At 42.2% G+C, this 27,906-nt stretch overlaps 1 protein-coding gene across 18 annotated transcripts in view; it reads right to left on the bottom strand.

Annotated features, from left to right (window-relative positions):
* The window catches only part of Larp4b (La ribonucleoprotein 4B), a 95,796-nt gene that overhangs the window by 47,233 nt on the left and 20,657 nt on the right, over window positions 1-27,906 (bottom strand). For 9 of the 18 annotated variants that reach the window (XR_010058882.1, XM_039095756.2, XM_039095763.2 and 6 more), the window contains exons 2-6: window positions 18,843-18,961; window positions 17,025-17,084; window positions 11,294-11,362; window positions 5,703-5,850; window positions 5,355-5,495 (exon numbers count right to left, since the gene is read on the bottom strand). Coding sequence is in view for 17 of the 18 variants with exons in the window: in XM_039095756.2 (XP_038951684.1) it covers window positions 5,355-5,495; window positions 5,703-5,850; window positions 11,294-11,362; window positions 17,025-17,084; window positions 18,843-18,923 (499 nt within the window). In the remaining variant the exon portion in view is untranslated. The remainder of the gene's footprint in view (window positions 1-5,354; window positions 5,496-5,702; window positions 5,851-11,293; window positions 11,363-17,024; window positions 17,085-18,842; window positions 18,962-27,906) is intronic. The other 9 variants (NM_001107361.2, XM_063276485.1, XM_063276484.1 and 6 more) reach the window with 1 other exon arrangement.

The following is a 27,906-nucleotide window of genomic DNA, read 5'->3' on the forward strand; positions in this document are numbered from 1 at the left end:
AAGAAAGCTGGAGGCCGCTGATACACGGGCCATCTGCTCTGCAGGACTAGGCATGTTCTATGGGGAGCTGTAAGCTCTCCTTCCCAGCTGTCTGAGGGACTAATGAGAAACTATGTGTGTATGTCACAGACAGCAGCAGGAGAAAGGCAATGCACTGTAGAAGCCCCTGCCTACAGCTGTGGCACCCAGGGCACCTTGGGAACTAGTGTTTACTATCACTGATTTGAAGGCATTGGAACACTAACAAGTGTCTGTACATATGTCAGACAGGAGAACACAGAGGACACTTGTATTCTAAAAGTCAAGGTTAAAGACTGCAAAGGTAGACAAGGTGGGGGAATTCAGAACAAATGCAGAGAAGACAGTTCACGACAGTGTCATACTGAGCAGTAACAAAACACATCTTCACTAGCAAAAAGAAACTAAATTGCAAAAATAACCAAGGAATAAAACACAGGAGACCATAAGACTTGAAAGTGAAAATGTGGCCTGTCAATCTCTCATCTGGAGACTTTCCAAGGTTATCTCCTTTAAATTCACACTACAATCTCCATACTGAAGAGACTATTACTTGATAAAGGAACTGTGAATTCAGACTAAAAGAAGCAAGGCCCCAGCTCTCAGGGGGCCAACATTCCACTGAGAGGCAGACAATGGACAGCTGAAGAAGCCTTTGGCAGCGTAATGAGACTCAAGTGACTCAGAAGAAAACAGTCAGGGCCCAGGGCCCGGGGCCAGAGTAGCATGGTGCTGCCCCATGCGAGGCAGTGCCATCAGACAGCAAGGAGGCTAGTACAGCTGTAGAGTGAAGAACTCAGTAAAAAAGGAAGGCACAGAACGAAGCATGTATGACTCAGGTCAGGGAGGTTGGAAGTGACTGGGAGCCAATCTGGGGGACCGACGTTCTGGAAAGACTACCATGGCTACACAGTACAGACAGACTGAAGCTGCAGCCGTATAATCAAGAGGCTAACACAATCGCTGAGGGCAGACCACCTTTCAGGACTCAAACCACATGGTACCAAAGCCAAGTAAAGAAGTCGAAGGCCTGCCATTTAGCTCAGAAGTGTGCCAGTGTTCCACTCTGCAGTGGCAAAGAGCCAGTGCCTACAGAGACGCCTCTGGCGTGAAGAATACCAGGCAAGTCTACTGTGACGTACATGGGAATTAGGAGGGAGAAGAGAATGATCTGGTAGGATGAAGAAATCACCAACAAAAGTGACCCTGGGGATGGGGAGATAGCCCAGTTGGTATGTGCTTTTGTGCAGCAATGTGAGGACTTGAGTTTAGCCTTTTGATCCATGTACGCTGACTATGAGGCTACACTCTTGGAATCCCAACACTGGCTGGGAGTGAGAGTGGGGGCAGAGAAAGGGAGATTCTTGGAGCTTGCTAGCCAACTTCTCAGCCTAATCAATGAGGTCCAGATTCCACTGAAAGACCTGGTATGTCTCCTGAGGGTTGGCTTTTAGCCACATGAATATTCAAATGCCAGACATGTGCCCACGAATGCACGAATACACGCACACATGCACGCACACACACACAGATAAAATAGGTAAGAGCAGGGTGAGATATATAGCCTATAATTAGAGCGCTATGGAGCCTGTTAAAGCTGAGACTCAAATACCATAGGGAGGAAAAAAACAAACAAAAAACCCAAAAGCCCCCACCCCCTAAACAGGCCTGGCCAAAATAGGGTCTTTAAAGAATTGGGTAAATGCAATTATCATACTTGCAAGGACAACTTAAGTAAGGCTTAAACAAATTCAGGAGGCCAGGACATAGGAACAGCTAGCACAAAACAGCGTTCCAAAGGACCTTGATGGAAGGACATAGGTGTACAGAAGGTACTGTGTAAGAGAATGATGGAGACTGGGGGATGGAGAGATGGCTCAGTGGTTAAGAGCACTGGCTGCTTTTCCAGAGGTCCTGAGTTCAATTCCCAGGAACCACACTGTGGCTCACAACCATCCATAATGAGTTCTGATACCCTCTTCTGACGTGTAGGCATACGCAGATAGAGTACTCACATACATGTACAGAGTACTCATATACAAAGTAAATCTTTTTTTTTTTTTTTTTTAAAGCAGAATGGTGGAAGCTGATCCAGCACAAACTGCGCGGTAGCAGTGCAGGAGGCACAGCACCATGCGGGTAGCCAGACAGTAGGTGTAGTGGGGAGGCAAGGACTGTACGTGGTAAGAGAGGAGAGCTGCTGAAGACAGGCTGCAGGACTGGGTGACATCAGTGAGACTCCAGATGACTTACAAGACGGAGATACAAGGACTGAGGTTACTTTCTTTTTAAAAATAATATAAAAAAATAAGTAAAATAAATGAACCAGTATTTTCCTAGGCATGAAAAAGCACTACTCCTCAATCCTAACTATAGAAATCAACGGGACTCCAGCAGGCTGTCAAGGTCAGCAGCCACCACGCTAAGTTTCTTGACTGTCACCAAGTGTGCAGTCCTGACACATGATGAAAAAGGGCGCTTTACCTTTGTGGATTTCTCTTTACCCCACATTATAGGCATGGTGATAGAAACACATGAGAAAACGTCTAGACAGGAGTATCACAGAGCACATGATGCTCTTCCTCAAACTGTTAAGATTGTCAGAAACAGAGTCTAAGCACTGTTACGAGAGAGGAGCCCAGAGCAGGACAACAACTAAATACAATGTGGTGTTCAAGGCAGGAAGAAAGACACTAGGTAGAACAGGTCAGTCCTCATTCTGGTTTGTGGTAAATACATCACTGTAAGAGAAGAACAGAAAGGCTGGGTGTGGGGTGGAGTTCTTTCTGAGGGCAACTGCTGTCAAGGTGGACAGCTTGCTCACTCTGCAATTCGTGACAACGGGTCTTTCCCACTTCCTTCTGCCAGAAGCACAAGAACTGTCTCTAATAGTCACTGTCACGCCCAGTTACAGTCCCCAGTAGTTTCAAACTCTCCTCCTGCTCTTCACCCAGAGCCTATAGAAAGTCTTCAACTGCACTTCTGGTTTCCTACTGTGGCTCTGGTTCTGTCTCTTCTGCCTAGAGCTGAGGGTATTTCAGACCTGTTAGCTCCTCCCATGCTCAAGCGCCCTGGAGCACACAGCCATCTTCAGTGTTGCTCTGTCTTTGCTGTGAATTTTAAAACACTCTTTAAAGGCTATCTGTACCACTGCATCCAAGGCTCACGGAGCATTACAGAAGATGAAGCGTGCTGCCTAACAGTGTCTTTGGCATGTGACACGGCACTGGACTGACCTAACTGCAGCTGGGAGGACCTGCGCAATACTGAGTCTGTTACTGTTTCATTCATCATGAATGGGAGAAAGGAACACATGAAGCCTACCCCTCACTGCTACTAGGCGCTAGGAGAGGAGCTATAAGTTCTAAGCCTCAATTTGCATTTACAAAAGTGACCCTGACCAAACTCAGTGGGTAGACATAAGAGTCAGAAGGGTTGCTGGGAAGAAAAGAATTGGGGGGTGGGGGGAATGAGGGTGAAAACAACCCAAAGATCAGTACACACATGTATTGAGCTGTCAAAGAATAATAAAGAATGATATCTTAAAAGGATAAAGATGCTTGAGACCGTGAGTCATTATGGAAACTCAAGCTGAAATCCCTGTGAGCTCTCTAGCTGTGGCATGGAGAGAGGCTGCTTTTGCTCCTGGGAAACGCTGGCCCACTGTGGAGAGCTGTGGAGAGCTTCCTCAGTTGCTCCTTCCTTAGCCTTCCCTTCATCTGCTTCCAGCCCAGTGTTGGGGACTGAATCCAGTGCATGTGTTAACACTTTACAAACCGGTAGGTTTTGTCAATCACACCATAAACAAAAGTGGAAGTAAGGAATTATTTTCCCAATACCCACAAACACTTCACACTGGCACCACACCCTAGCTTCAAAAGAGAAGTCTTTGTCTTTTTCTTCCAAAAATAGCTTTAAATATCTCTTTTACAAAGAACAAACTCTTTTGAATTTGGAATTCCCAGACATATTTTAACGTATTATTTTTTGATACTACCTACTTTGGGTCTTTTGCATAGTTTCTGTTCCCAGTTTAAGATTTATATGCAGTCTAAACTTTGTTATTTTTAGTTCCTTTCATTTTACTATAGGATCCCCATCACCTGTATATACAGAGCCTGTTACTTTTTTCTTTTTGTTGCTTTTTTTTTTCTTTTTTTTTCGGAGCTGGGGACTGAACCCAGGGCCTTGAGCTTGCTAGGAAAGCGCTCTACCACTGAGCTAAGTCCCCAACCCCCTGTTACTTTTTTCTTAAATCTACTTTAAATGCCTTAAATGTCTAGCATTCTTCCCTCATTTTGCTATCAAAAAGCCATTTTCACCATTACTGCAGTTTATCCCAATGTTTTGTCATTTCCCAATTATTAGGAAGTGCTGATCAAATCAAATTGCTAAGTGCTAGTGAATCCTTGCTTATATGAAGGTTTAATAAAATCACTTAAATTCAACATGGCTAATTCATATTTACTAGAAAGCAATGTGGCTTGATTTTTTTTCTTTCCTTTATAAACTCTTACCTTATTCATTTGACCAGTTTAAAGCAGATCTAACGTCTACATTTTCTACTTAAGTAACGATGCTGACTTCTGTCGTATTTGAGTCTTAAACTAAATGAGGTTATCTCACACTGCGGGGCCTGGTAGCCTTGGGTCTGCCAACTCCGCTCCTGCTCACTAAGATAATGCTCTCCTGTATTTACAAATGGCGAGCATAAGCAATGCAGACCAAGAAGACAGGCCTTGGTTTAAAACCTGAGGTAAGGGGGTTGGGGATTTAGCTCAGTGGTAGAGCGCTTGCCTAGCAAGCGCAAGGCCCTGGGTTCGGTCCCCAGCTCCGAAAAAAAGAAAAAAGAAAAAAAAAAAAAAAAAACCTGAGGTAATTATACCCTGCAACAGTAAGAAACAAAATCCAACAGGTTTGCTTCCCCATGTTTCTTTCTTTCTGTCACTTCTTTCTGTCACTGCACTAACAAAGGGGACACAGTTTAAGTCCTTCTGGCTACCAGGGCCTTTATCCACTGCTCTGTTCTACTCTTTAACTCTCAGCCCACCAACCTGCCTTACCCTCAATTCCAACACTAATTCTCCACCTCTGCCTGTCTTGACACTTCACCCCATGAAAACCCTTGGCTTCTGGTACTCAGTGCCATTTGTCTCAGAAGCCACTTGATTCTCCAGCACACCTTCCCCTCCAGGGTTTCACTCCTGTCTCCACCAGTTTCAAGGAACATTGAGCAAAGGCAATGAAAAGTACATTGTTTAAAGCAAGACTAAGAAACTGACATTTAACAATTAAATCTCCAGACTCTCAGTGAAAACATCGCACAGCGGGCTTACCCGTATCGCTGTTCTCAGGCAGAGGTTCGTATTCTGCATGGTCTAGAGCCAGAGTGCTCATGTCTGTCTGCTCTGCCTCCTGTGCGTCCGGGAGCGCGGCATTCTCACGGCTTTTGTCGCCATCGCCATTGGCATCCGATCCTAGAATTGCAGTTTTGTCCTCAGAGGATGTGTTACAAGAATAACTTTCCCTTAAAGTACAGCTTACTACATTGGCATTACTCAAAATTTGTAATTGGATTGTACAAGCTCCCAAGGACAAGCCAGGGCCCAGGAGTGAATGGAGAAGACAGCATGCTGAGGAAGGCAAAGGTGTAAGTTAACAGCGGCTCCAGGCTCACTACTCACCCTGCTGGTCGCAGTCTGTAGGACGGCCGGGAGCCTCTTCCCAGGAGGCATTCACACCGACAGCCGCACTACTTGCCTCCAGATGTAACATATGAGTCCCCCATACTTTTGCATTAGGGTTTAGCTCTGAAACCTTAGTTGTTGGGACCTAGAAAAAAATTTCACATGTATGTATTTTTATCCTAAGTTCAACAAATGCTGTTTTGTTAGTTTATAGTAAAAACCAACACCAATATTAAGACAGTTTAGGCTCAAAAGCCTAGCTAGCTATCTACTCACACACACCTTGGGATTAAATGAGGCTCAAAACAAACAAAGCTGATGCAGTCAGAACTGCAGCTAAGTCACCCTTACAGTTTCTTCTAAGCTCAGGGCTTACTGCAAATGAGGGCTCCTTTATTTCACTCAGCTCAGCCTCAAAACCTGGATGGCCTAACACGAATCTCAATTTATAGGTTTACAAATGCAATACAATGTAAATGGCAACGTCTTAATTATAAAGCTCTAAACTGTAAGCAGAGATAGAAAACCAGAGCTCTTCCTTGCAGCTAAGACTCCTGAAGCACCAGAGAAGGTCAGAGCATCACTAAGGCAGGAGAACACCTTACAGTCTCGATAGAGCTACTCGCTCCCATTCCTGAGTCGCCCTAGCCTCTTGGCAGCTACAGAACGACTGCCCAGATCACCTACAGGAGGCTGCAGGTGATGCTGATTCTTCTGGCCTAGGGCTCTCACCTGTGCTAACGCCACTGGGGCTTGAGTCCAACACCCTACAGACAGCTGTGCAGCTACTTTATCTCGTTAACATCACCTGGAAATCACTTTGCAAGTCTCACTTTTTAAAGTGAATAGGAATTTTTTAGGTTTTGGTAGTGGTTAATTACATAAAAGTATATTTGGTAGTGAAAGAGTAAAATGCAATTTGACACTCCTCAGGTTCAGAACAGCTATTCAATTGTAGCGAAGTTTGTCGAGACTTTTAGACCCAAGGTCTGTTTAAATCTGCATGATTTTTTTTTATTTATAGGTATTTTAATTTTAAAAGAAAAAAATCAGATGATAATAGCAACAACCACCACCAGCAGCAGCAGCACCAGCACCACCGTGCTGACATTGCTGGCATAAAGCACTCAGCATGATGCCTGGTGCACACCCGGCACTCCCAAAATCCTTAGCTCACTGGTCACACTGTCAATAGCAGCATCCCATGCTCAGACGCCGGGGACCTCATCCAAAGGCTGTCCAGCTCAAAGTATCAGGACAAACACTCTTACGGGATCCCCACCTCCTAGGCCTTGTTCAACTCCAGGCACATCAACGGCTTCTGTTTCTAACACACCAGCACTTCTGTACTTTGGCCCAGTTTGTCTGGCATACTCTTTCATTTACTTCCAGGATTGATCGTCTCTGCTCACACACTTTACAGCTTACAATATCCCTTCATTAAGTGAATACTCTCCATTTCCTTTTTTTTCTGGTACCAAAACAAAAATCAAACAAACAAAAAATCTGTCTTTCTTCTACTTACAAACCCTGAATTCTTCTCCAACTACATCCCTGTAGTGGCTATTTCCCAAATACCAACTCCAATTTGCCACTGAACTCTCTCAACAAACCACTTGCCTTTTCGAGCACACCACCAGTCATGGTGCCCTGAAGTAGAGCCCCCTCATGAAGGGACAAGGGGTCCCAGTCCTGGGTGGACCTCAGACTAGTGTTCTAAGCTGGGAACAGGCAAGCTTGTGTTTCTCCAGGGTCCAGCACAGACAGTACCCTGTGTGCACTGCACAGCACGAGGCACCACTGCTGCGCTACAGCAAGGGAGCATGGAGCACTGTAACCATGGACAGGCAGAGCAGATCCAGTCTCAGGCAAGGGGCAAGGGGCACGGGCCGTGAAAACCTAAAACTGTTTCTAACACTGCAAGTAGAAGGCTGCTGAGCCAAACAGTATCCGCATTCGTTCTCTGAAAGTAACTCTGGCTTCTGCTACTTCCACTCCCTGGGCAATAACTAAAACACATGCCCACAAACAGATGCCTAAGCAAGTACCCATCTGGAACTCTTTACCTTGGCAAGTATTTCCAAAAAGCCAGGATTTTCCTCCAAGTTAAGTGTAAGCAATAAACGCCGATTCTTCAATCACAATTAAATGTCCAATTCATCTTTGGCATCTGGCGTCTCTGCAAAGGGCTAGTCTCATCTCTTCTCTCTTCCACCTATCTAACAAGGACAGCCTACACCTCACAGGCATCTGCAAGCACTGTGCTGGTGCCTGAGCACCGCAGAGCGAAAGGCAACCCGAGATCCTGGCTGTTACACACACGGAGGTTTAACAACTTTACTCAAGTATAACTTGCATATTTTTAAAGATTCCCACATATTTAATTTTCATGAGTTTGGATTCATAAAACTACCATCAGAATCCTCCAAAGAACCTGTTGTTTTAATTATAACTATTATATCTGTATTATTATACTAGTCTCTATAATATAACTTATTTCTCTTTTTTCCTTCTTGACTATCTGCATAAATCACTTTTTGAATTAGGCTCAGTTCTCTTCCCGGTATCCCAAAATCAAGTTTTTCTATTTCAATTTCATTCAATATATTAACAGACTCTTGTCACATGCACTGCCTATACACAGTCTTTAAATTACTAACATTAACACCAAGTAACATTATCTTTTCCTTCTTAGTGCCTTTTGTGGCTGAGCAGCATGAACAATATATGTTCTGTAGTTTATAAGACAGAAGTGCCCACAAGCAGCACTCAGTTATTATGGCCCGGCATAGTTAGTCTTCCATGGTGTCCACAGCCAGACTGTGTCTGTGCTCTATATAACTCTGGGGTGGGGACACCACACACACACACACACACACACACACACACACACACACACACACTTTGCTCACCACTATGTTGCCACCCAGCCAGCATCATTCAGAACATAGTAGAAAGGTGCTCAATGAAAACTTACCAGAGTAATAGCATAGAAACGTACATTTTCCACAAAGTAACAACAGTTTTAGCTCACAAATGACTTGGACCTTATGGGTAAGAAATTATTACATCTTGGGTGCTAAAGTGATGGCTCGGTGGCTACTTTTCCAAAGGACACGACTGGAGAATTGGCACAAGGTTAGGAGCACTTGCTGCTCTTGCAGAGGACCAGAGTTTGATTCCCAGTACCTACATAGTAGCTCACAACTTCTTACTGGAGTCCAGGGAATCTGGAGACCTCGTCTAACCTTCCCTAACACCAGGCATGCTGCACAGACATGCTGACAGATACATGCAGGCAAAACATTCGTGCACATAAAAATAAAGTAAAATAAATCTAAAATGAGAAATTTTTTCAAAGGAAATAAAGAAACCATTATTTAAGTGGTAACGCCCAAGCAGATGTCAGGAAAGCAGTCCATTAGGATTGTGGGTAGTTATTTAGGATTTGGAGAGAGCACTGACAAAAGAGATGATGCACGAAGACCTCCAAGACCTAAGGGCCTAACAGCAGAGAGCTCACTGCATTCTGCACTCCTACTACAATCACAGCAAGCTTAACAGGGAGGCATCACTACCCTCATTTCCCAAAAAAACCAAGAAAGAGAAAGGTCATATCCATCAATGGTAATGAGAGGATTATAAGATTGTACCTTAATATCAGCAAACTCAAAACATTCAAGAACTGACTTCTCAAAATCCACATGAAAAATACTTTTATTACACAAAGGCCAACCTTTGCTTTACTTAAAAGAAGGGTTTTGCTTTTACTTGTATGAAACTTGCAATGGATTATCATCCAGAGCCCTAGTTTTATCTGCCTGGATCTATGAGTCAGAATTTTTTTTCTCTGAAAATGTATGGGTTGGTAACATTTATTACAACCAGAAGCAAGCTGAACTTCCTGCCACACTGTGAGGGTGTGGTGACTGTACATAAAGTCACCACTGCTTCTCTTTGAAGGACGAGGCATTTCACCTGCAGGCTCGGATGCTCTGTACATTCAAAACACTATGCTCTACTTTTTAAAAATTCCTGTTTCACAAGTTTGTATTACAAGATAGAATGGTCTCGCCAACAGGCTGCTGAACAGAACAAGAGGGAACTAGGAGTTTCTGAGTGGGGAAGTAATGGGGAAACTCAAAGAGATGAGACAATAGAGCAAAGGGAGGAATGCCTGAGGGAAGTCTGGACTCCTAAAGTTGCCCTGAGTTTTGAGGCACACCAATGCTACCTCTGTCCCTTCAGCTGCAAAGAGACATGGCTCCCAATATAGGGTTAGTTTTAAAATGTCTGTGACAAGACTTTGAAAATAAGTTTTAAAATGAAGGCAACACTATTAAACATGATAATATCAGAAGTATATGCTTGGACATTATCTCATAATTGAAAAGCCAGTTTAAAACAGCATATACCTTGTTTAAAGCCACAGGATAAAGACAGCACTCAGTCTGCATGTCGAATAAATGTACCAAACAGAACTGATAATCAGCTACTAACTGTGTGTACTTAAAACATTCAGAAACAATTGTGAGCATAGAGAAAAGCAGGCAAGAAACACTGATGGGCAATCATCCTATTTGCTTATCCCCATCTTACAACTGTCTCCTTAATTTCTAAGTGAAATCTATCTCCTTCCTATTACCGATAGCTTTTCTTACTGAAAAAAAAAAAAATCCTATTTCAGACCAGCCTTTTGTGTCTATTGGTTCCATATCTATAAATTCAACAAGTCACAGATCAAAAATATTTGAGGAGGGAACCCTGTACCTCTAAATACAATTTTCTTGCTATTTCCCTAAAAAAAGAGAGAGTGTATGGTATTAGATATTTTAAGTATTTTAGAATGCCATAAGGTATGCAGAAGAATGGTTTTGGTATCCATAGGTTCTCGGAACCAATCCCCTGCACATACAAAGGGATAAGTCTATGCCCTTTCATTACTAATACTTTGTTACACCTGTACTATGAGCAACATTAGTTTCCTGTTGCTGAATAATAAGTGCATTTATTAAAGAACTTCTACAAAGATGCTCAAGTTAGCGACCCAGTATCAGTGGCAAAGCTTCATCCAAGCCATGGAGGTCGGAACATGAGTGATTTTTATTGAAACTAAAATTTTCTGCCTTAGACATATATAAAAATATATGTGTATATATGTGTGTATATATATATTTATATGTTTATATGAAATGCATTTGTGTTCTGCATGTTGTTGGTGACTTCAAAAACGTGCTGAAACACATCACACTGCCCATGTGACAGCTACCCTCTCTCAGAAGAGTAAGGTACACTGAGCAAAACAGTACCCATATGAAAAGGTCTGCACAATGCTGTGTGGGTTAATTAGGGGGGCATGCTTTAGCACCAACAGTTTACACACAAACTCTGGCTTAAAGATGTCAACTGATAATTCACATTTATTTTTCATTCGAAAAAGGTTAAATTGATACTTCATGCATCCAGTCTTAAAAAGATTAATACAGATTGCCCACAACCTAGAATTAACTAATTTTCATAAACACAATCAGAACATAGCACAGAAGTGCCACAGCACAACACAACAAACACTGAGAAGGCATACTTACTAACTGTCCACCTCTACTTTGCCATCCCCAAACAACACCATCGTCTGACACTGGTAGCTGATAAAGGGTCTGTTCCAAAGAAAATGAAGTATCTTCTAAGTACTGGGTTTTACTGTGTAGATCCTCATTAAAAGTCGGAGCATCTTCTGTCATGTTTTCTGTGGCTGTGTTAGCCCAGAGATAGCCCACTTGATATCTGTCACACCCACCCATCAGTCCTTTGGCAAGTGTCTGACTTGTTAGCCCTCCCATAGGGTAATAGGAAAATTCATTCAAAAACTGAGCATAGAACTCTTCGGGGATACTGTGCCAGTCCATTTCTGAGGGACTTTCAGACACATCCTCTGTGGGTAATGCAATGTGGTCGACCCTTGGCACTGTACATTCTTGGCTGTCAGCTGGGATGGCAGGAACTGCCTGGGGAGCATTACCAGGACTAGCTGCAGGCATATCCACTTGTACAGACTTGACACCAGTCAAAGAGGAACACTCCTCACAAGTGTCATGTAACACTGATTTCTTAAAAGTTGCCTCAGAGTTCCCCGAAAAATGAATCTCCCCATTTAAAGTGGACTCTTGAACTGCGGATCTGTTTTTTTTTCTTTTCGTCTTACATGGGCCTAAGCAGCCAATGCTGTTAGGATTAATACTGTCTTTATCCAAAGAAAGTTTCTCCTTCTCTTCTTGGCATGTCAGCTTTTGTTTGCTCAATTCTGATGCATTATTACCAAAGGCATTAGAAACATCTTTAATTGATTCAGTGTTGATGAGATGTGAATCAGGGCTTCTGTCACTGTTAGCCCACTCCTTCTTTTCAGGTGACGATGAGCTGTGGTTTAAAGCTGGTACAATTGTAAGGTTTGGGTTTTCACTCACCCCATCAGTTCCATAACTGTTTTCAATTTGACTTGTTTCACAATCAGGATCTGCTGCTACGCCAGACCCAATACAGGTTGCCATGTTCCCATTGGGCACAACCTTGCTAAGAACACTCGTTTCCCAATGAAAGATTGTTTTAGTACCTGACTTGGCATTTTCTATGTTCTTCTCACGGATCTCTCTATCTTTCTGTGGTCCCTTTTCAGCATTTGCTGGTACACAGGGCCCATCAGATTGGCTCTTCACATGTACTTTGTCTCCTGGTTTGTCATGTAGGCCTGTTTCCCTTGCTTCAGGACCAACACAAGGGAAAATAGATGCAGGGGATGTTACTGAGCCCTGATGAGGTCTGGAGTGATGGTGAGACTTGTCACTTGGCGGTCCTTGTGAAAATCCAGGCTTCAGGAGATCTGTCTTCTGGACCACCTCTTCTATGTCTGATTCACTTTTCACTTGAGTTAAATCATAAGCTTCTCTCTGAGCCTTGTCTGCCCTCCTACCTTGACAGACATCTGCTTGACACCAACTTTTCAACTCCCTCTTGCCATGGCTCTCAGTGTCTAAAATGCTCATTCTACCTTCATCTTGACAAACGGAACTATTTTCAGAATACAAGAACAGCTCCCCTCTGTTTGCCAGCTGGATACTTCCAGTCTCCAGGTTGCTATCCCCCAGGTGTTGCTCCTCCATACACACTGGTCCCCAGTGGGGTACAGGATTAGGGCCATCAAGTTTACTCAAGGCAACCTCTTTGAAATTAGCATGAACTGGGAGATTCTCACTGTCCAAGCTCTCCAAAGCTAACTTTTCAGGACTTAAATTAATCTTATCTAGACCAAAGGAAAGGATCCTGCCTGACCTGCTAGCACTGATGTGGAAGTAATCAGTATCTTCTAGTGGCTTTTCAGAGTCATGCTCTCTTTCCATTTCAGAGTTTAACCTTTGACTAGTGCTAACTGTTGTAGCCTCAGGTTCACCAATCCCATCAACATAGGAAATATCATTTGGTAAATTAACAAGTGAGTCATCCACCTGACTTCCTAGTCCTGAAGCACTGCTCGAGCTCGCTTCAGATATAGCACACGTGCATTGTAATGAGTCACTGCCTATGTTAATATTTAACTCAGGGAGTAGGCCAGTATTATGTAAGGTACTATGTTCTGTGTGATCTTTAGGGAATTTGGCATGAACTTTAGCCCTCAGAGCCTCAGCCTGTAGGTCACTGATGCATGCTTCATCACATGCAGCAGAGCCCACCAAAAGCTCAGAACGACAGCCACTTTTCTCACTAAACACTTCTTTTGTTCCATATGAGCAGAGGACATCTTGGGGTAACAGCTCTTTCTGCTGCAGCTTTAACTCTCCTGCCCTCTGGATGGCATCTGTGGCAACACATTCTTCCCTGATATCTAAGGGCCAATCCTCCTGGGAAACTCGGTAAGTAACAGCTGAATGCCATTCTTCTGCAGCTGCTTCATACATGGGAGTACACAATTCCTCATCCATGTTCATACACTCCAGATCTATAGCACAAATACTATAAAATCTGTTCTCCCTTGAATTCTTACAAAGTTTGTCACCAACACAAATACAGCATTTATTTTGCAACTCCCCAGCAGACACATTAACAGAGTTATTCTCACTTAAATTACTGATTCGCCTGTTTTCTTTCTCTACTAAAGAATTTTTACAAGTGGCCAGGCAACACTGCAGATGGTCACTTAGGAAAGGTTCCTGCTGCTGGTCAGGTACGTGTGAGAAAGGCTGGTCATTTTCAGAGCAAACCTGTCTACCACTGCTCCTACACAGTGGGTCTCTAGCAATCTCAGGATCCTCTCCAACAGCAACAGTATTTGAACTCTCATTAGCCTTGTCTGCACTTTCAGACCCATAAAAGAACCTGTATGAGGTGGAGGAATCACAATTCCACGACTGCTTTGATCTATGGTCCTGTCTGTGCCCAGGCCCTGTAAGGACTCGAGCGTACACAGTAGCCCCAGCGGCCGCTCGGCTGGGTCCATTGTCAACATTATGAAGCTCCTCACCTTCAAGGCTATCGAATAACGAAGATAAAGTTTTACTTATCTTGGTCTCCAGTTTCTTCTCTTCCACACATTTTTGTAACAGGCCGATTTTCTCACTCTCATTGTCACTACTGAGTTCTCTGCTGAAGCAACAGCCCATATCGAAACTTCAAAACTCACATCCCAACACTTGTCCTTTTTTGTGCCTCTACAAATGTGTCTCACACTACCTTGCTACAGTTCTGCGGCTAAGCCAACACCCTATACCAAAAATAGCTCCTGGCAAAGCGGTCACATGTTCCTGCCACTCAAATCCCAATCCTAATGACAACAGAGTCCTGCCTGACATTCATCAGACTTCTTGTGCTGAGATCCAAATGGCACATGACTCTAAAGCTACAGAACAGGGAAACAGAAACATAAATGTGGTTTCATCTCATCTTCATAAACTTAACTCTAAAACAACTGAAGTTAGTAGCACAGCCAGAAGACATTTCAAACTTCTGTTTTTTTCTTCTTCAGTGTTTCAGTATTACCTGGATTATATTTCATAAGACAATAACCACCACAAGTTAGTTTGTAAAGTCCCTTTAAAGAGAGCAATACCAGAACCTTACTCTGTAACATTTACAACTATGAGACTGTTAGATGACAGACAATAAGGCAGCTGGGCAAGCCTGAAAACTTGAGTTCAATACCCAGATGGCACACCTGACCTCCACATGTTCCACCTATGTAGGCAAGGTACGTGCACTTGCACACTTATGCATGCGAGCAGACAGACAGACAGACAGACACAAATAATAATTCTAAATTTTACAGCTACATAATCTCATTTTCTAGCTTTAAAAAATTTAATGTTAAGGAATCATGTTTATTTTGTCAGGCAAAACAATGGAGTGACAAAGAGATCCATTCTGAAGTGTCAATGTGAAATAACGAACTTTCCAGTATTTACCTCAAAATAGTCCAGAAAATAAAGTTCTATGTCTATACATGCCTTGAGTGTTATATGGGGTAGGACTGAAACATCAACAGCTGAATGAGAGCTAGAATGACTGCTAGGGTTCATGATGCCTACATTGGGATGTAAATACTATTTTCTTTATAGATATCTGAAACTTGAAATTAAACATGCACTGGCATTTCTATTAAGACTTCTCCTGGAGCTAGAGAGATGGCTCAGCAGTTAAGAGCACTGACTGCTCTTCCAGAGGTCCTGAATTCAATTCCCAGCAACCACATGGTGGCTCACAACCATCTGTAACAGATTCTGGTGTATCTCAAGACAGCTACAATGTACTCATATACGTTAAATAAATAAAATATTAAAAAAAAAAAAAGACTTCTCCTAAAATCAGTATATACTGCTACAACATTTAACCTGTAAGACACTGTGCTTTAAAAGCAGACAGTTGTCATTTACAAACAAAATGAAAGCACTGGCTATTTTCATGAGTGTGAGTCTACTTATGTAGTAGTTAATCTAAACAGTCACTCAGAAACAATGTCATCAAAAAAGATAGTTTGTCTATGGGGGTTGGGGGAGAAGGTAAAGTCCTAGAAGTTAAATCATAGCCTTGTAAATGCCAAGCAAGCACTCTACCACCGAGCTATATCCCAAGACAGTTCCTTTGCCTACGTTCTCTGATCTAGTTATCTTTAGTTTGGACTAGTAAGATGGCATAGTGGATAAAGGCCCTGCTGCCAAGCCCGACAATCCCAATTTTATCCCTGGGTCCAACATTGTAAGAGAAAATACTGACTCCCTTCAAGTTGCCCTCTGACCGACTGACCTACACACACACACACACACACACACACACACACACACACACACACACGCCCATGCTATGACATATGTACATGTGTGTACACATACACATATAAGGAATAATTAAATATAATGAAATGCCATTCCGACCCAGTTCAAACTTTCCTGACTACAGAGATAGTGCATAAGAATCGAATCCTCCTATTGTGACTAGAAAAGACATGGCATTCCCCAGAAAAGCAAGCACTAACATTGCCAGTCTTTACACACCTCTCTCAAACAGCATCTTTGCTCATTTATGGTGAAATCCAACAGGACCACTTCAACAGAAAGGTCTGAGTTCAGTCTCTGAGACCCACGTGACTGAGAGAACTAAGTCCTACACGTTGCCCTCTGACCTCTACGTATAGACTGTAGAACATGTGCTAATTTCATAGATGCTATGTATTTTAGAGAACAGAACACTAATGTTTATTATGCTGTCAAGTTCCTAAGGTTGTTAGATACTTAGAAGATAAACTAAATTTGTAGTTCTATGGAGATGTACTTCCTATACGCACATATAAATGCAAAAAGCAAGATTTAAAACAACGGATTCCCACTCCCTTGTGTACCTAAGACTGACCTCAAACATGCTCAGTATTTAAAGACGAGCCTGCACCTTGTTTCTTGCCTCCTGGTAGGATGAGAAGCAGGAGCTACCTGAGGCTCTCTCCTTACATGTGAGGCAAACCCTTTACCAACGGGCACACACTTAGCCTGTTGCTTATTCTCTTATTAGAATTTGACTTGCATACTCTAAAAAAGTCATCAAAATGTAAAGCTAATCATATACATATGAAACAGACTGACTGAAAACAGTCATAAACACTTGAGAATAAACTATCTGACGCATTGTGAAAGAGTAGTGATATTTAACACACTCAAGGGCACAATACCAAAATGGATCCTCCATTTAAGAAACATCTACACTTAATTAATTTTGTTCACAATACATATTTGGGTAGTCTTGGCTGTGGCTGGGCAATCTGTGATAATCTCAAAACTAATTTACCTGAGTCAATGCTGGGAGGGAACTTGTTTGAGAAGTGGTTTGCGATATAGGACCATTCATCTGTAAAATTGCAAACATCAAAACTCCATTATAACATTAACAAAACATAATTTTAAACCATAGCAATTTAAGTAACACCAAACCCACTAAAAAAAATTCACAATTTTACATAGCAAAGAAATCTGTAAAAAATTATACCCAGAAATACAGTGGCACCTTAAAATGTATAATTTCTCAAGTTCTAACTAAACATTAGAATTTCTGGTAGTTTCAAACTGAGGTAACTTTAAGAAGCTGTTTTTCCCCAACACCCATTTAAAAGTGTTCAATATTATTGTTTGACAGGATTAAAATTCCTAAAGATTTATTATTTTTATGAATGTGTACATGTATGTATTTATTCTTGTGTGCAGGTGCCCTCAGGGACCAAGGGATGGCCTGAAGTTGCACTTAGAGGAGGCTCTGAGCCTCCCAGGGTGGATGCTGGGGACTGACCTCTGCAAGAGCAAGGAGTGCTCTTAAACACACAATTCACTATGTTAATATGATAGCTAGTTTTTAGGGCTATTTTATGTGCATGAGTGTTTTGCCTACATGTATGTCTACATGCCTGGTACCCATGAAGGTCACAAAGAAGGGTCAGGTTCCCTGGAACTGGAGTTAGAGATGGCTGTGAGTCATGATATGGGAGCTGGGAATCAAACCTGGGTCCTTTGCAAGAACAAGTGCTCTTAATTGCTAAGCCATGTCTCCAGCCCAGATTTTCTTTCACTAGTGTGTATGTACACACTGTGTGTGTGGGCGGGTGATGCCAGCGTGCATAGGAGTCAAAGAACAGCTTTGACAAATTTGTACTCTTTCCACTGTGGAATACGGTAAAACAAATTCAGATGGGCAGAATTGGGTGACAACTGCTTTTACTCACTTTCCTGGCCCCAAATTGTATTTTTTTTTAAAGATTTATTATATATTACTGTAGCTGTCTTCAGACACACCAGAAAAGGGCATCAGATCTCATTATAGATCTCATCATATCTCAACCGTGTGGTTGCTGGGACTTGGAACTCAGGACCTCTGGAAGAGCAGTCAGTACTCTTAACCACTAAGCCATCTCTCCAGCCTGCATTTTCTTGATACAAAACTCTAAGTATTTCAAGTTATATCTTTTGTTTTCTGTATCTCCTAGTACTGGTAGTTTCTGCTAATAAAGTTGCAGATATTTTTCCAAATAAATATAATTCAGTCTGAAATATAACAACTTGCTACTTGGGGGAACTACACGGAAAAAAACATTAAAATTGAAACTAGAATTTCCTTCACTACCTTTTCAATATACTATAAAACAAGCTGACTTTCCTTTGAAAATATGTCATAAGGCCCTCATTCCAGGGGGAGTCTGGAGGAATGTCACACACAGGATGCACAAAAAAAAAGAAAAAAAAAATCTAAACAGGTCCAGCTAAGCTCCCAGCTAATACCATCAGATCACACCACCTTTTGGATAATTATGCTTCAATATAGCTATCGCTTCTCTTTTGTTAGAAAACAACACAGTTTTCCCTGTAGGTCTTTCTGAAAACTTCTGTGTGCATCTCTTGCTGTAGAGATCTCAGCCAAGAACACTGGATGAGTAAGTTCTTTTGCTCTGTTATTGTTTGATATACGTGTTCTAAGAAACATACTGTTAGAAAATTACTATTCCTTTTAACCTCTTCTTAAGTCCATAAAGAGTCTGAGCTCTTTATCAGAAATAGGAATGGATGGCTGTGGCCTGTGGCCTACAGGCCTCCCCCGGGCCTCCCCTCTGAGGACACCTACCAGATGAGAGCTGTCCTTGCCCTCCTGGACTCGCTGTGCCTGCGGTTCAGCCACAACTTTAGCGTCCTGATCAGAAGTCATGGGCTCCACTGGAAAAGTATAATGCTAAACTCAGGACGCTGGAAAAGACAGAATGTGAAAGTTAGCTTTGATTTGAGAAGCACCAGTTTTTGTTGTTTTATTTTTGAAACAGCCTAACTGCTTAGGCCTAAAATAGCTGGAACTCATAGGAGCCCAGGTTATAAACAACTAACTTACCATAACCCTCCTTCCTTAGCTTTCCCAGTGCTGGGATGACAAGTGTGAGCCACTCCACCCAGCACTATAACTGATTCTTAAAGTAAAATTCCTACGTCTGAGATTGCTTGAGTCTTTCAAATTGTTTGTTTGCTCTCTGGATTCCAAGCAGTTAGGAACGTTTGCCCAGAATGCCCATGCTATTCACTGAGCCCGCAGCAAGTTTCTCCTTCTGACCAATTTTAGAAACTGTGTGCTAACAAACAAAAGCTCAGGAATTCATCTTAAAACCTAAAATTAAGGAGTTGATAATCAAAGAATATTCACAGCTCAAGAGCAAAAAAATAAAAATAATTTCAAACCTGGTCAAAGAATACAAGTACACACACAAAAATGTTCCCAATGGAAAATGAGGAACACACATACTAAGATATTCAAATACCTCACTAATCATCAGGGAAAAGCTAATTAAAACCACAAAAAGACACCACCATGCACCTGTTCAGATGGCTATAAAAAAGACGGTGACAAGTGTTGGCGAGGGTGTGGAGAATGGAGAATGCAGAATGCTGCTGGAAGGACTGGTGCAGCATTGCTGAAAACAGTAGAGGTTTCTCAAAATTTTAAAAATAGAACTACTACAATACATGATCCAGCGATCCCATTTTTTGGTATACATCTAAAGAAAGCAATAAGCTCCTCGTGAAGACAGCCCATCCTCGCTGCACTACCACTCACACTAGCCAAGACAGACTCAGCAATGGATAAAGGAATATGAGAGGGAGCATGCACTTGTTCAGACTTAGAACAGAAAAATCGGAGACATGTTGAGCTAAGGTAAATAAATCAAGCACTGGAAGTTGAATCTGTATGAATTCCCTTACAAATACAACCTAATCAAATAATCAAATAAACACACACACACACACAGCAGGGAGTGAGGGAAAGAGGGAAACAGAATAGTAGTTTTCTGGGTCTGGAAAGTAGAAGAGGAAGCCACAGGTCAAAGAACTCAACAGTGCAGTAATCTAGCATGATGAGGTCTCCTGATCTCATACAGCACAGGTCTATCAGTTACTGTGCACAGAAATCTGCTATGCATGTAGACGGACACATAACGGTGAGTAACACCGAGATGACTAATGACATGAGCCACTTTACCATGTATACCTTAGGGAAGTATATATTAACAAATCACAGAATCCACAATTTCAAAAATAGAAAAAATATGAACCCCAAATTTGTATATTTATAGTTTGTGAATGGTCCCATTTATTTATCTTGATCAAGAACAACAGTTGTGGATGAGGCATGGTAGCAAATACCATTAATCCCAGAACTCACGAAGCAAAAGCAGGCGAACCAACCAGTCTGCTCTACATATCAAGATTCAGGCCAGCCAGAGCTACATTAAACAGTAATTGCAAAGGAATAATCTCATCAAAGAAACTGAAAATATATGAGCACAGTTACACAAACACTGGAGCGTTCGGGAAATGCCCTCTCAACTCAACACTAAGCAATAAACCACATATATCTTATCTAACTTTAAAAAACTACTTAGAAATAGACAACTTTCATGACTATTAATGTGGGGGGTCCTAATCATTTAGTTCTGCGTTGAAGGCATTTCTTCTTTAATGCTTCACAAATAAGGTAGGGTGCAATGTAGGCCAGGTACCTTTCAGTCACTTCTGAAAACAATGGCCAGGAGGAGGGGAAGACAGAAGTAGCTTGCTCTATTTCACTAAGTACCCATGCAGGTTTTTCCACTTGCACTGTTTAAGTTAGCACACAGAGCAACCAGCGGGTTTCACCACACATCTTCACACTGTCTGTCTTCTTCACACATCTTCACACTGTCTTCTTCACACATCTTCACACTGTCTGTCTTCTTCACACATCTTCACACGGTCTTCTTCACACATCTTCACACGGTCTTCTTCACACATCTTCACACTGTCTTCTTCACACATCTTCACACTGTCTTCTTCACACATCTTCACACTGTCTTCTTCACACATCTTCACACTGTCTTCTTCCACGTCCAGGCCTTTCCAGCTGGGTTCTCTTTCTTCTCCCAGTTAGTCCCAAATTATGCTGTATTACTTGTATTCCATTTTCCTGTTTCCCATCTCCCTAAGATCTTGTCTCATGACCCTTGTTTCGTGAGTGCCATACATGTATACATAAACAGAGAAGGAGGGAGGGAGACAGAGGATAGAATTGAAAATTTTAAATGTTAAGTTCCAAAGGAAACTGTGGACTTGTCTTTGAATGTGGTTTGATTTTCAGCTGCCTCCATTTTCCTGAAAATATCTTGATTTCAGGTGTAAAATTTTGTATGTACCGCATTTTCTAGGCAGGTTATTTATCGATGGCCATCTAGGCTGGCCCCACTCTCGACCGTTAAGAATGGTGCAGCAACAAACACGGGTGAGCAAGTGTTGTATGCTGACTTGGTACACAGACTAGGTATAGTCAGGTTATACTAAACTATTTTGAGGAATTTCATAATGGATGCGTGAGATCACATGTCTGCTGGCCCTCTCCCAGGAGCCTTACCAGCATTTGTTGTCATCTGCTGTCTTTATTGACTTAAGGTTATGTGTTTGCATGTATGTCTGTCTGTATTTAGTGCCTATTGAGGCCAGAAGCCGTCAGATCCTCCAGAACTGAAGATACAGTTGTGAGCTGCCTTGGGTGCCTTTTTCCAACTGCTAAGGATGGAGAGGGTTTTTCATCTTTATAATGTTTCTCCCTATTTTCCAAAAGCCTGGTTCTAAATCCCAACACTCTTATTAAGGAAATTATTTGATAATCAAAAGCAATCTCACACAAACATGGTAACATAGATCTTTAATTCCAAAACTTGGGAGGCAGAAACAGCCAGTGATTTACAAAGCAAGTTCCAGACCAGCTAGGGCTGCATAATGGCTCCTGACTCAAAAGAGAAATGAAATTTAAAAATAAGTAACAACCAATCTCAGAAGGGTGGTGTCCGGGTGGAAGGAAACTTTCCAGTAGGGAGTGGAAAGGTTTAAGACTGATTTAAGGGCCAGATGTGGAGGTGTCTGGTGGGCCTTTGGTCCCAGCACTTGGGAGGCAGAGACAGGCACATCTCTCTGCATTTGAGGTCAGCCTGGTCTACAGAGTAAGTTCAAGGGCAGTCAAGGCTACACAGAGACACCCAACCTTGAAAAAACCAAACAAACAAAAAACAGAAAACAAAATGAAAAATGGAAATAAGGAAACAGGAGGGAATTGGGGGTGTGTGTGTCTGCCCTATGAAAAAGCTTTAAGGATACTTGGTAGCTAATTTAAATATAAGCTGAACTGAAGTAACCTGCATGGGTAGATAATCTACTCTCAGAAGTCACAGGTTATTGAAGTTATAGGTTATTAAGAGTCAATGACTCCCCTCACCTCCAAAGTTGCTGATCAGGAAGATCTGAAAATACCAAATAACACAGGCAATTGCCACAGTGGCTGACTGCCCTTTCGGACTAGATGGCCTTATTGCTGAAGACACCACATGATCTAGTTATAGGTCATAGAGAAATCAACTGGACTGAGATTAAAAGGCTTTCTCCATTCAGTACCAGAATGGGCTATGAAGGCTCTTGGGTGAGAACTGTAATGAACAACCTTACTCAATGCTGGGTCTTTCATGGTGTATCAATCAACTTGCTAGGTAGGGTGTGCTCCACTAGTAAAATAGAAGTATGTCTATTGTGGGGGTAACCAACTTCATTCTGGCTGCTATTGAGACCCACTCCACAGGGGGAAACCCCTTCTGGTCTCATTAACCCTGGTCAGAAACTGGGACTGTAGAGGTTATGGACCTTATTCTGCTAAACAGGCGTTATATGCCCATCACTTCTCCTTCTATTAATCAGGCTTTTGCAAAAGCTATCAACTCTGGCCTGAGAGACATCTGCTGCAGTAAGAATTGTAACTACAGACAGACTCACAATGGTCAGAGATCACAGTGACTGCTGCACACTTAGTCATCAATGGGACATCCACAGTTGTCTACCGTAGGCTCAGGGAATATCACAGAAGACAGTTTAAAGACTGTAAGAACCTAAAGAAAGGATAAGATGCTTTGGAAAGCTCTCTGCTAGGTACAACATGGCCACTACAACTCCTGAACCCACAGCAGCTGTGATTATGGGACAAGATTAAGGCCATCAACCTACCATGTGGAGTGGGCACTCATGAGGCTCCATAAGAACTGTAGCTCAGGCTGGCCTTGACACTCTTGCTATGTGGTCAGAAGACTTTGGACTTCGGGTCCTACAGTCTCCATTTTCTATATGCTAGGATTGCAGACATACTCCACCATGCTCCCACTAAATACAGTGCTGGGAGTTGAACCCAGGACCTTGTGCATACCAGACAAGCACTCTACTACCTCACCTATATTCCCAGCCCTAAACAGGCATTAAAATACCTTAGTCTTAGTCTTAGAGATTATTGCAAATCACCTGACCAAAGAAAAACAACTAAACACTTACCTAACGCACCCCACAAAAAAACAAAGAAAAAGCTGGAGGGAGGACAGCTCTGTTTAAATGTGTAGCTATGTCTGTACATGTGTGTGTAGTAGGCACACACACACACAGAGGACAGCGGAGAATATCAGGTGTTCTGCTCTATTACTCTCTGCCTTAAACCTTTGAGACAGAGTGAGTCTCAAGATTTGGAGGCAGGGTGACAGCCAACCTTACTGACCCCCGACTCTGGCTCCCACAGTGCGAGGGTTACAGATGTGAATGCCATATGCAACTGTTTATGTGTTGCCTAAGACTTAAACTCAGGTCCTCCTGCTGTGTGTCATGTGTTCTTACCAAGTGAGCTATCTCCCCAGCCCAGTAAGGTCAATTGTGAAGGGCAGATTTAGTTATGTAAGAAAACTACTAGGGAGGGGGGACTGGGAAGGGGGAACAACATCTGAAATGTAAATAAATAGAACAGTTAAGACAAAAAGAAAAAGGACAACAAAAAGGAACCTACTTAAGATGATGGTGTAGAAGCTGGCTTTCAATTGCAGTGAATGACAAGAGTCAGAATGACAAGGAACAGTTTCAAAGAACTGGAGTAACAGAATGTAAGTGGCACAGGGCTCAGTGTGCATCAGGGAGTGAGCAGGGTAGTCCAATCCAAGTCTGCTCGCCTCAAGCCCAATGGCAGGAGATGTGTCAACCTCTGGAGACTCTACCGCAAGGCCTGATGCTGCAGCAGAAGCTGAAGCTCCAGAGGATATAGCTGTATCTCGTAAAGCACATGCGTCCACATGTACAGATTCCAGTGCTGCTGGCTTCCCTGATCCCAAAGCACTCCCGAGTTAGGCTCACAGTGGGCAATCTGAGGTGTCTGGGGGAGGAGGAGTGAACCCTCTAGCTCACAGCCTACAGTTAAGTGTGGTCATCAGGAGCTCCAGGTACACAAAGCACAGAAGCTACTGAAGTGAAGACTGCGGTGACAGATATGACACTTGTCCAGCATGTGCTCGGCACCAACATACATTGTAAGAAACATGGTCCAGGCTGAATCGACGACATCCCCCACTCCCGCCCACCATGAAGAATCCAATTTTGGAGAAGTGAAGAGAAAGCCACTCCTAAAGGTCATTTACCATACTCTGAATAGTATTATGAGTCTAAGAACTAGAATGTCTTTTTCTTACACATATTTATATAATCCTTTTTTAATTTTTCAGTGCTGAGTAAACTTTTAAAAACTGGCTCTCCCCTCTTCCATTTTAGTCATTCTTCTCAGCCCCTTCTCCAGTCCATTCACCCTTCTAACCTTTAACTGAAATCATTTTACTTTCACACTACTTGCCACATTATTTTGCTTTTCTGTCCACAGCTATTATGGGCTTTACATAATTTTGACTGTTTCTGTACCTTGTTCAGGTTTTGTTGTTGTTATTGCTAATACAGTCTTTATTTTGAGGACACAGAAAGCTGCTTCAAGTTGGGAGGATAGTCCAGTCAACAAAGTACTTAGCACTGAGTGTGAGGAACTGAGTTCAGATCCCCGGCACCCACATAAAAGGTCAGGTGAGTGCAGTAGTGCACACCAGTAATCCCAGCACTCGGAAGGCAGCAGCAGGAAGATGCTCTGCCTGAGGCTAGCTGGCCAGTTACTGTAGCCTAACCACTGAGTTCCAGGTTCAGTCAGAGACTGTCTCAGAAAAGGGCAGGTAAGCATTGTTTGACCTTTGGCTTTCATACACATGTGCATGTACACAAATATATACCACACAACAGCATACATGCACAAGCAAATAGTAGGCTGCCCAGTAAGACAAAGGGGATTAGGAGTGCAGGGTTCAATGCCCAGCACTGTGTGAACTATGTGTAGCAGTACCAACTTGTGCTACCTACACCTCAGCAGATGGAGTCAAAGGGACAGCCTCAGCTGCCTTGCGTGCCAACATGAGTCCAAGTCTCAGTATAACAACTGTTCAAAAGGGCTACCACCAGTTTGGCTGACACCGAGTGGGCTGGGTTTTGTTTTTTGTTTTTTTTTTTTTTTAAAGATAAACCTGGGATATCTTAATAAGAAAGCAAGGAAATTATTCATGGTAGGTGTAGTTACACTGAATGAACACTAAATCCACAGCAGAAATGTATATAAAATATGGTATCTAAAAGTCCCTGAAAGCTAAAAACATCACCTCTATAACTGTACTTCATTATATACGTGTTGCGTGAAATAATAAAAAGGCAATCTACAATATCACTGGGCGAGAAGTAGGTGGGACTTCTGGGTCAAAGAGGGGAAAAGAAGAGGCAAGAAAAGGGGACTGAGCTTTTGGATGAGAGAGCTTGAAGGAAAAATGTAACTAAGAGGCCTCCCCAGTTTAGATGGCAGATCCTTCAGGATTCACCGCCGGAGGATTTAACTAAAAATGGCTTTGGAATCAGGATGATAGTTGCTGCAGCCAGCAACTGTGTTACCTGTTAATTCTAAATTAAGATTGTGTGGTGTTTTTCATCATGGGGCAAGTAGACTGGATTCCAGAGAGAAAAGTACAGCAGCGAAGCGTGCAAACCAGCTAGCTGTGTGAATTTGAATGCGTGAGGCTGTCCTGGCAGTGATCCACCGTGGGAACTTAGCAAGTCGGGTGGAGAAATTTCGGAGCTCCAGGTCAGACGAGATGAGACCAGGCCAGCGCCTTGCCGGAGATAGCATAGATTGCCTTTTTATTATTTCACGAAACATACACAGATTCATCATCCTACAAATTACTAAGGGAAACAGTTATGTAGTCTACCTCCCACAGATGAATCAACAATTCATAATGACAAAAAGTTATCAAGAGAAGAAAAGCCTCAGTAAATGAAGAATGAATGAAAGATTTTAAAATATCAGAATGTAAAGAATCTAGTGCTGAACACAGCAGCATACACCTGCATGTCAGCATTCAGGAGTCTCAGGCCAGACGACCGAGTTCCAAGCCCGCATGGAGACTGCACAGCAAGACTGACTGGAAACAACACAGGAGGAAGAGGGCGGTGCTCATCAACACAGGATAAAACGTTGCCTGCACAGTTGATGGAAGCTTTGTAATTACTAAATCAGACACTGGCTGGGGCCATTTTTCAGTCTTGTCACTGAAACTGGAACTCTAGGCATTTTTTTTTAAATGTAACAACAGTACCATCTAAGAGGTATTTGTGCAAAAAATAAAGCAAAACCACATTTATCAAACCTCTAGATCTGATTCCCAATTTAAAGAGAATTCTGAGAAAATTTATGGTAAGACAAAGCTATCAGTTAAATCCAAACTGTGAAGCAAGAAAGATGACCTCACTTCTATATCAAATACAATACATTGTATAAGGGGGGAAATATATATATATTTTCACCAAAATAACCTAGTGTAATATAAGAACTATTTGGATTTTGAGTCAGATTGAATTTAAAGTTTCATTTTGGATACCAAAAAAAATTACATGGATAAAAAGAAACATTAAAGCATGACAGTGATTTTATTTAATTCAATCAAGGTGTCCCAGTTCTGTTCATTTGGAGTGGCCTTGTCTAATAGAGATACAAACCAAAATTCTTTATTCATGGGACAAGCTAATACACTCTAATAGACACCCCACTCCTTTTGCTTGGGAAGCTAACTTGGAAGGGTCACTAAGCACATGAGATCAAGACCAACGGTGACTACAATAAGAACTTACCCTATAAATAAATACACACACACACACACACACACACACACACACACACACACACACACACACACGAAGCTTGGGGAATTAAATGTATCTAGACTATGGTTTGAATAAGAAATGTCCTCCATTCCCCATGTGTTTATAAACACTTAGTCCCCAGCTTGGTGGCACTGTTTTGAAAGGGTATTTAAGTAACCTTCAGGAGACAGAACCTTGCTGGAGAAAATCTGTCACTGGGGGATGGTCTTGGGTTTATAGCTCAGGCCCACTTCCTGTTGCCTCTGTGCTTCCTGACCTTGGATGCACATGACTGATCTACTTCCTGGTCTTGCTATATATAGTGCCTTTCCTGCCATGATGGAATGTATGGCCTCACACTGAGAGCCAGAAACCCTCCCTTCCTTTACTTATTAGGCAGCTTGTCACAGGAATGGGAAAAGACAAGCTGGAATTTGCTTTTTAAATATGCTAATAAAGTTTGAGAAAAAAAAGAAACAAAACCTCAAGGATGGCAGATCAATGGCTACTGAAACCAGATAGTACAGGTCAGCTGAGTGAGGTTTATGAAACTGTCCTCTTTACTTTTATATATTTAAATCTAATTAAGAAAAAATAAGTACATA

The sequence above is a fragment of the Rattus norvegicus genome, chromosome 17, assembly GCF_036323735.1.
Source record: "Rattus norvegicus strain BN/NHsdMcwi chromosome 17, GRCr8, whole genome shotgun sequence".
In the NCBI taxonomy this organism is placed as follows: Eukaryota; Metazoa; Chordata; class Mammalia; order Rodentia; family Muridae; genus Rattus; species Rattus norvegicus.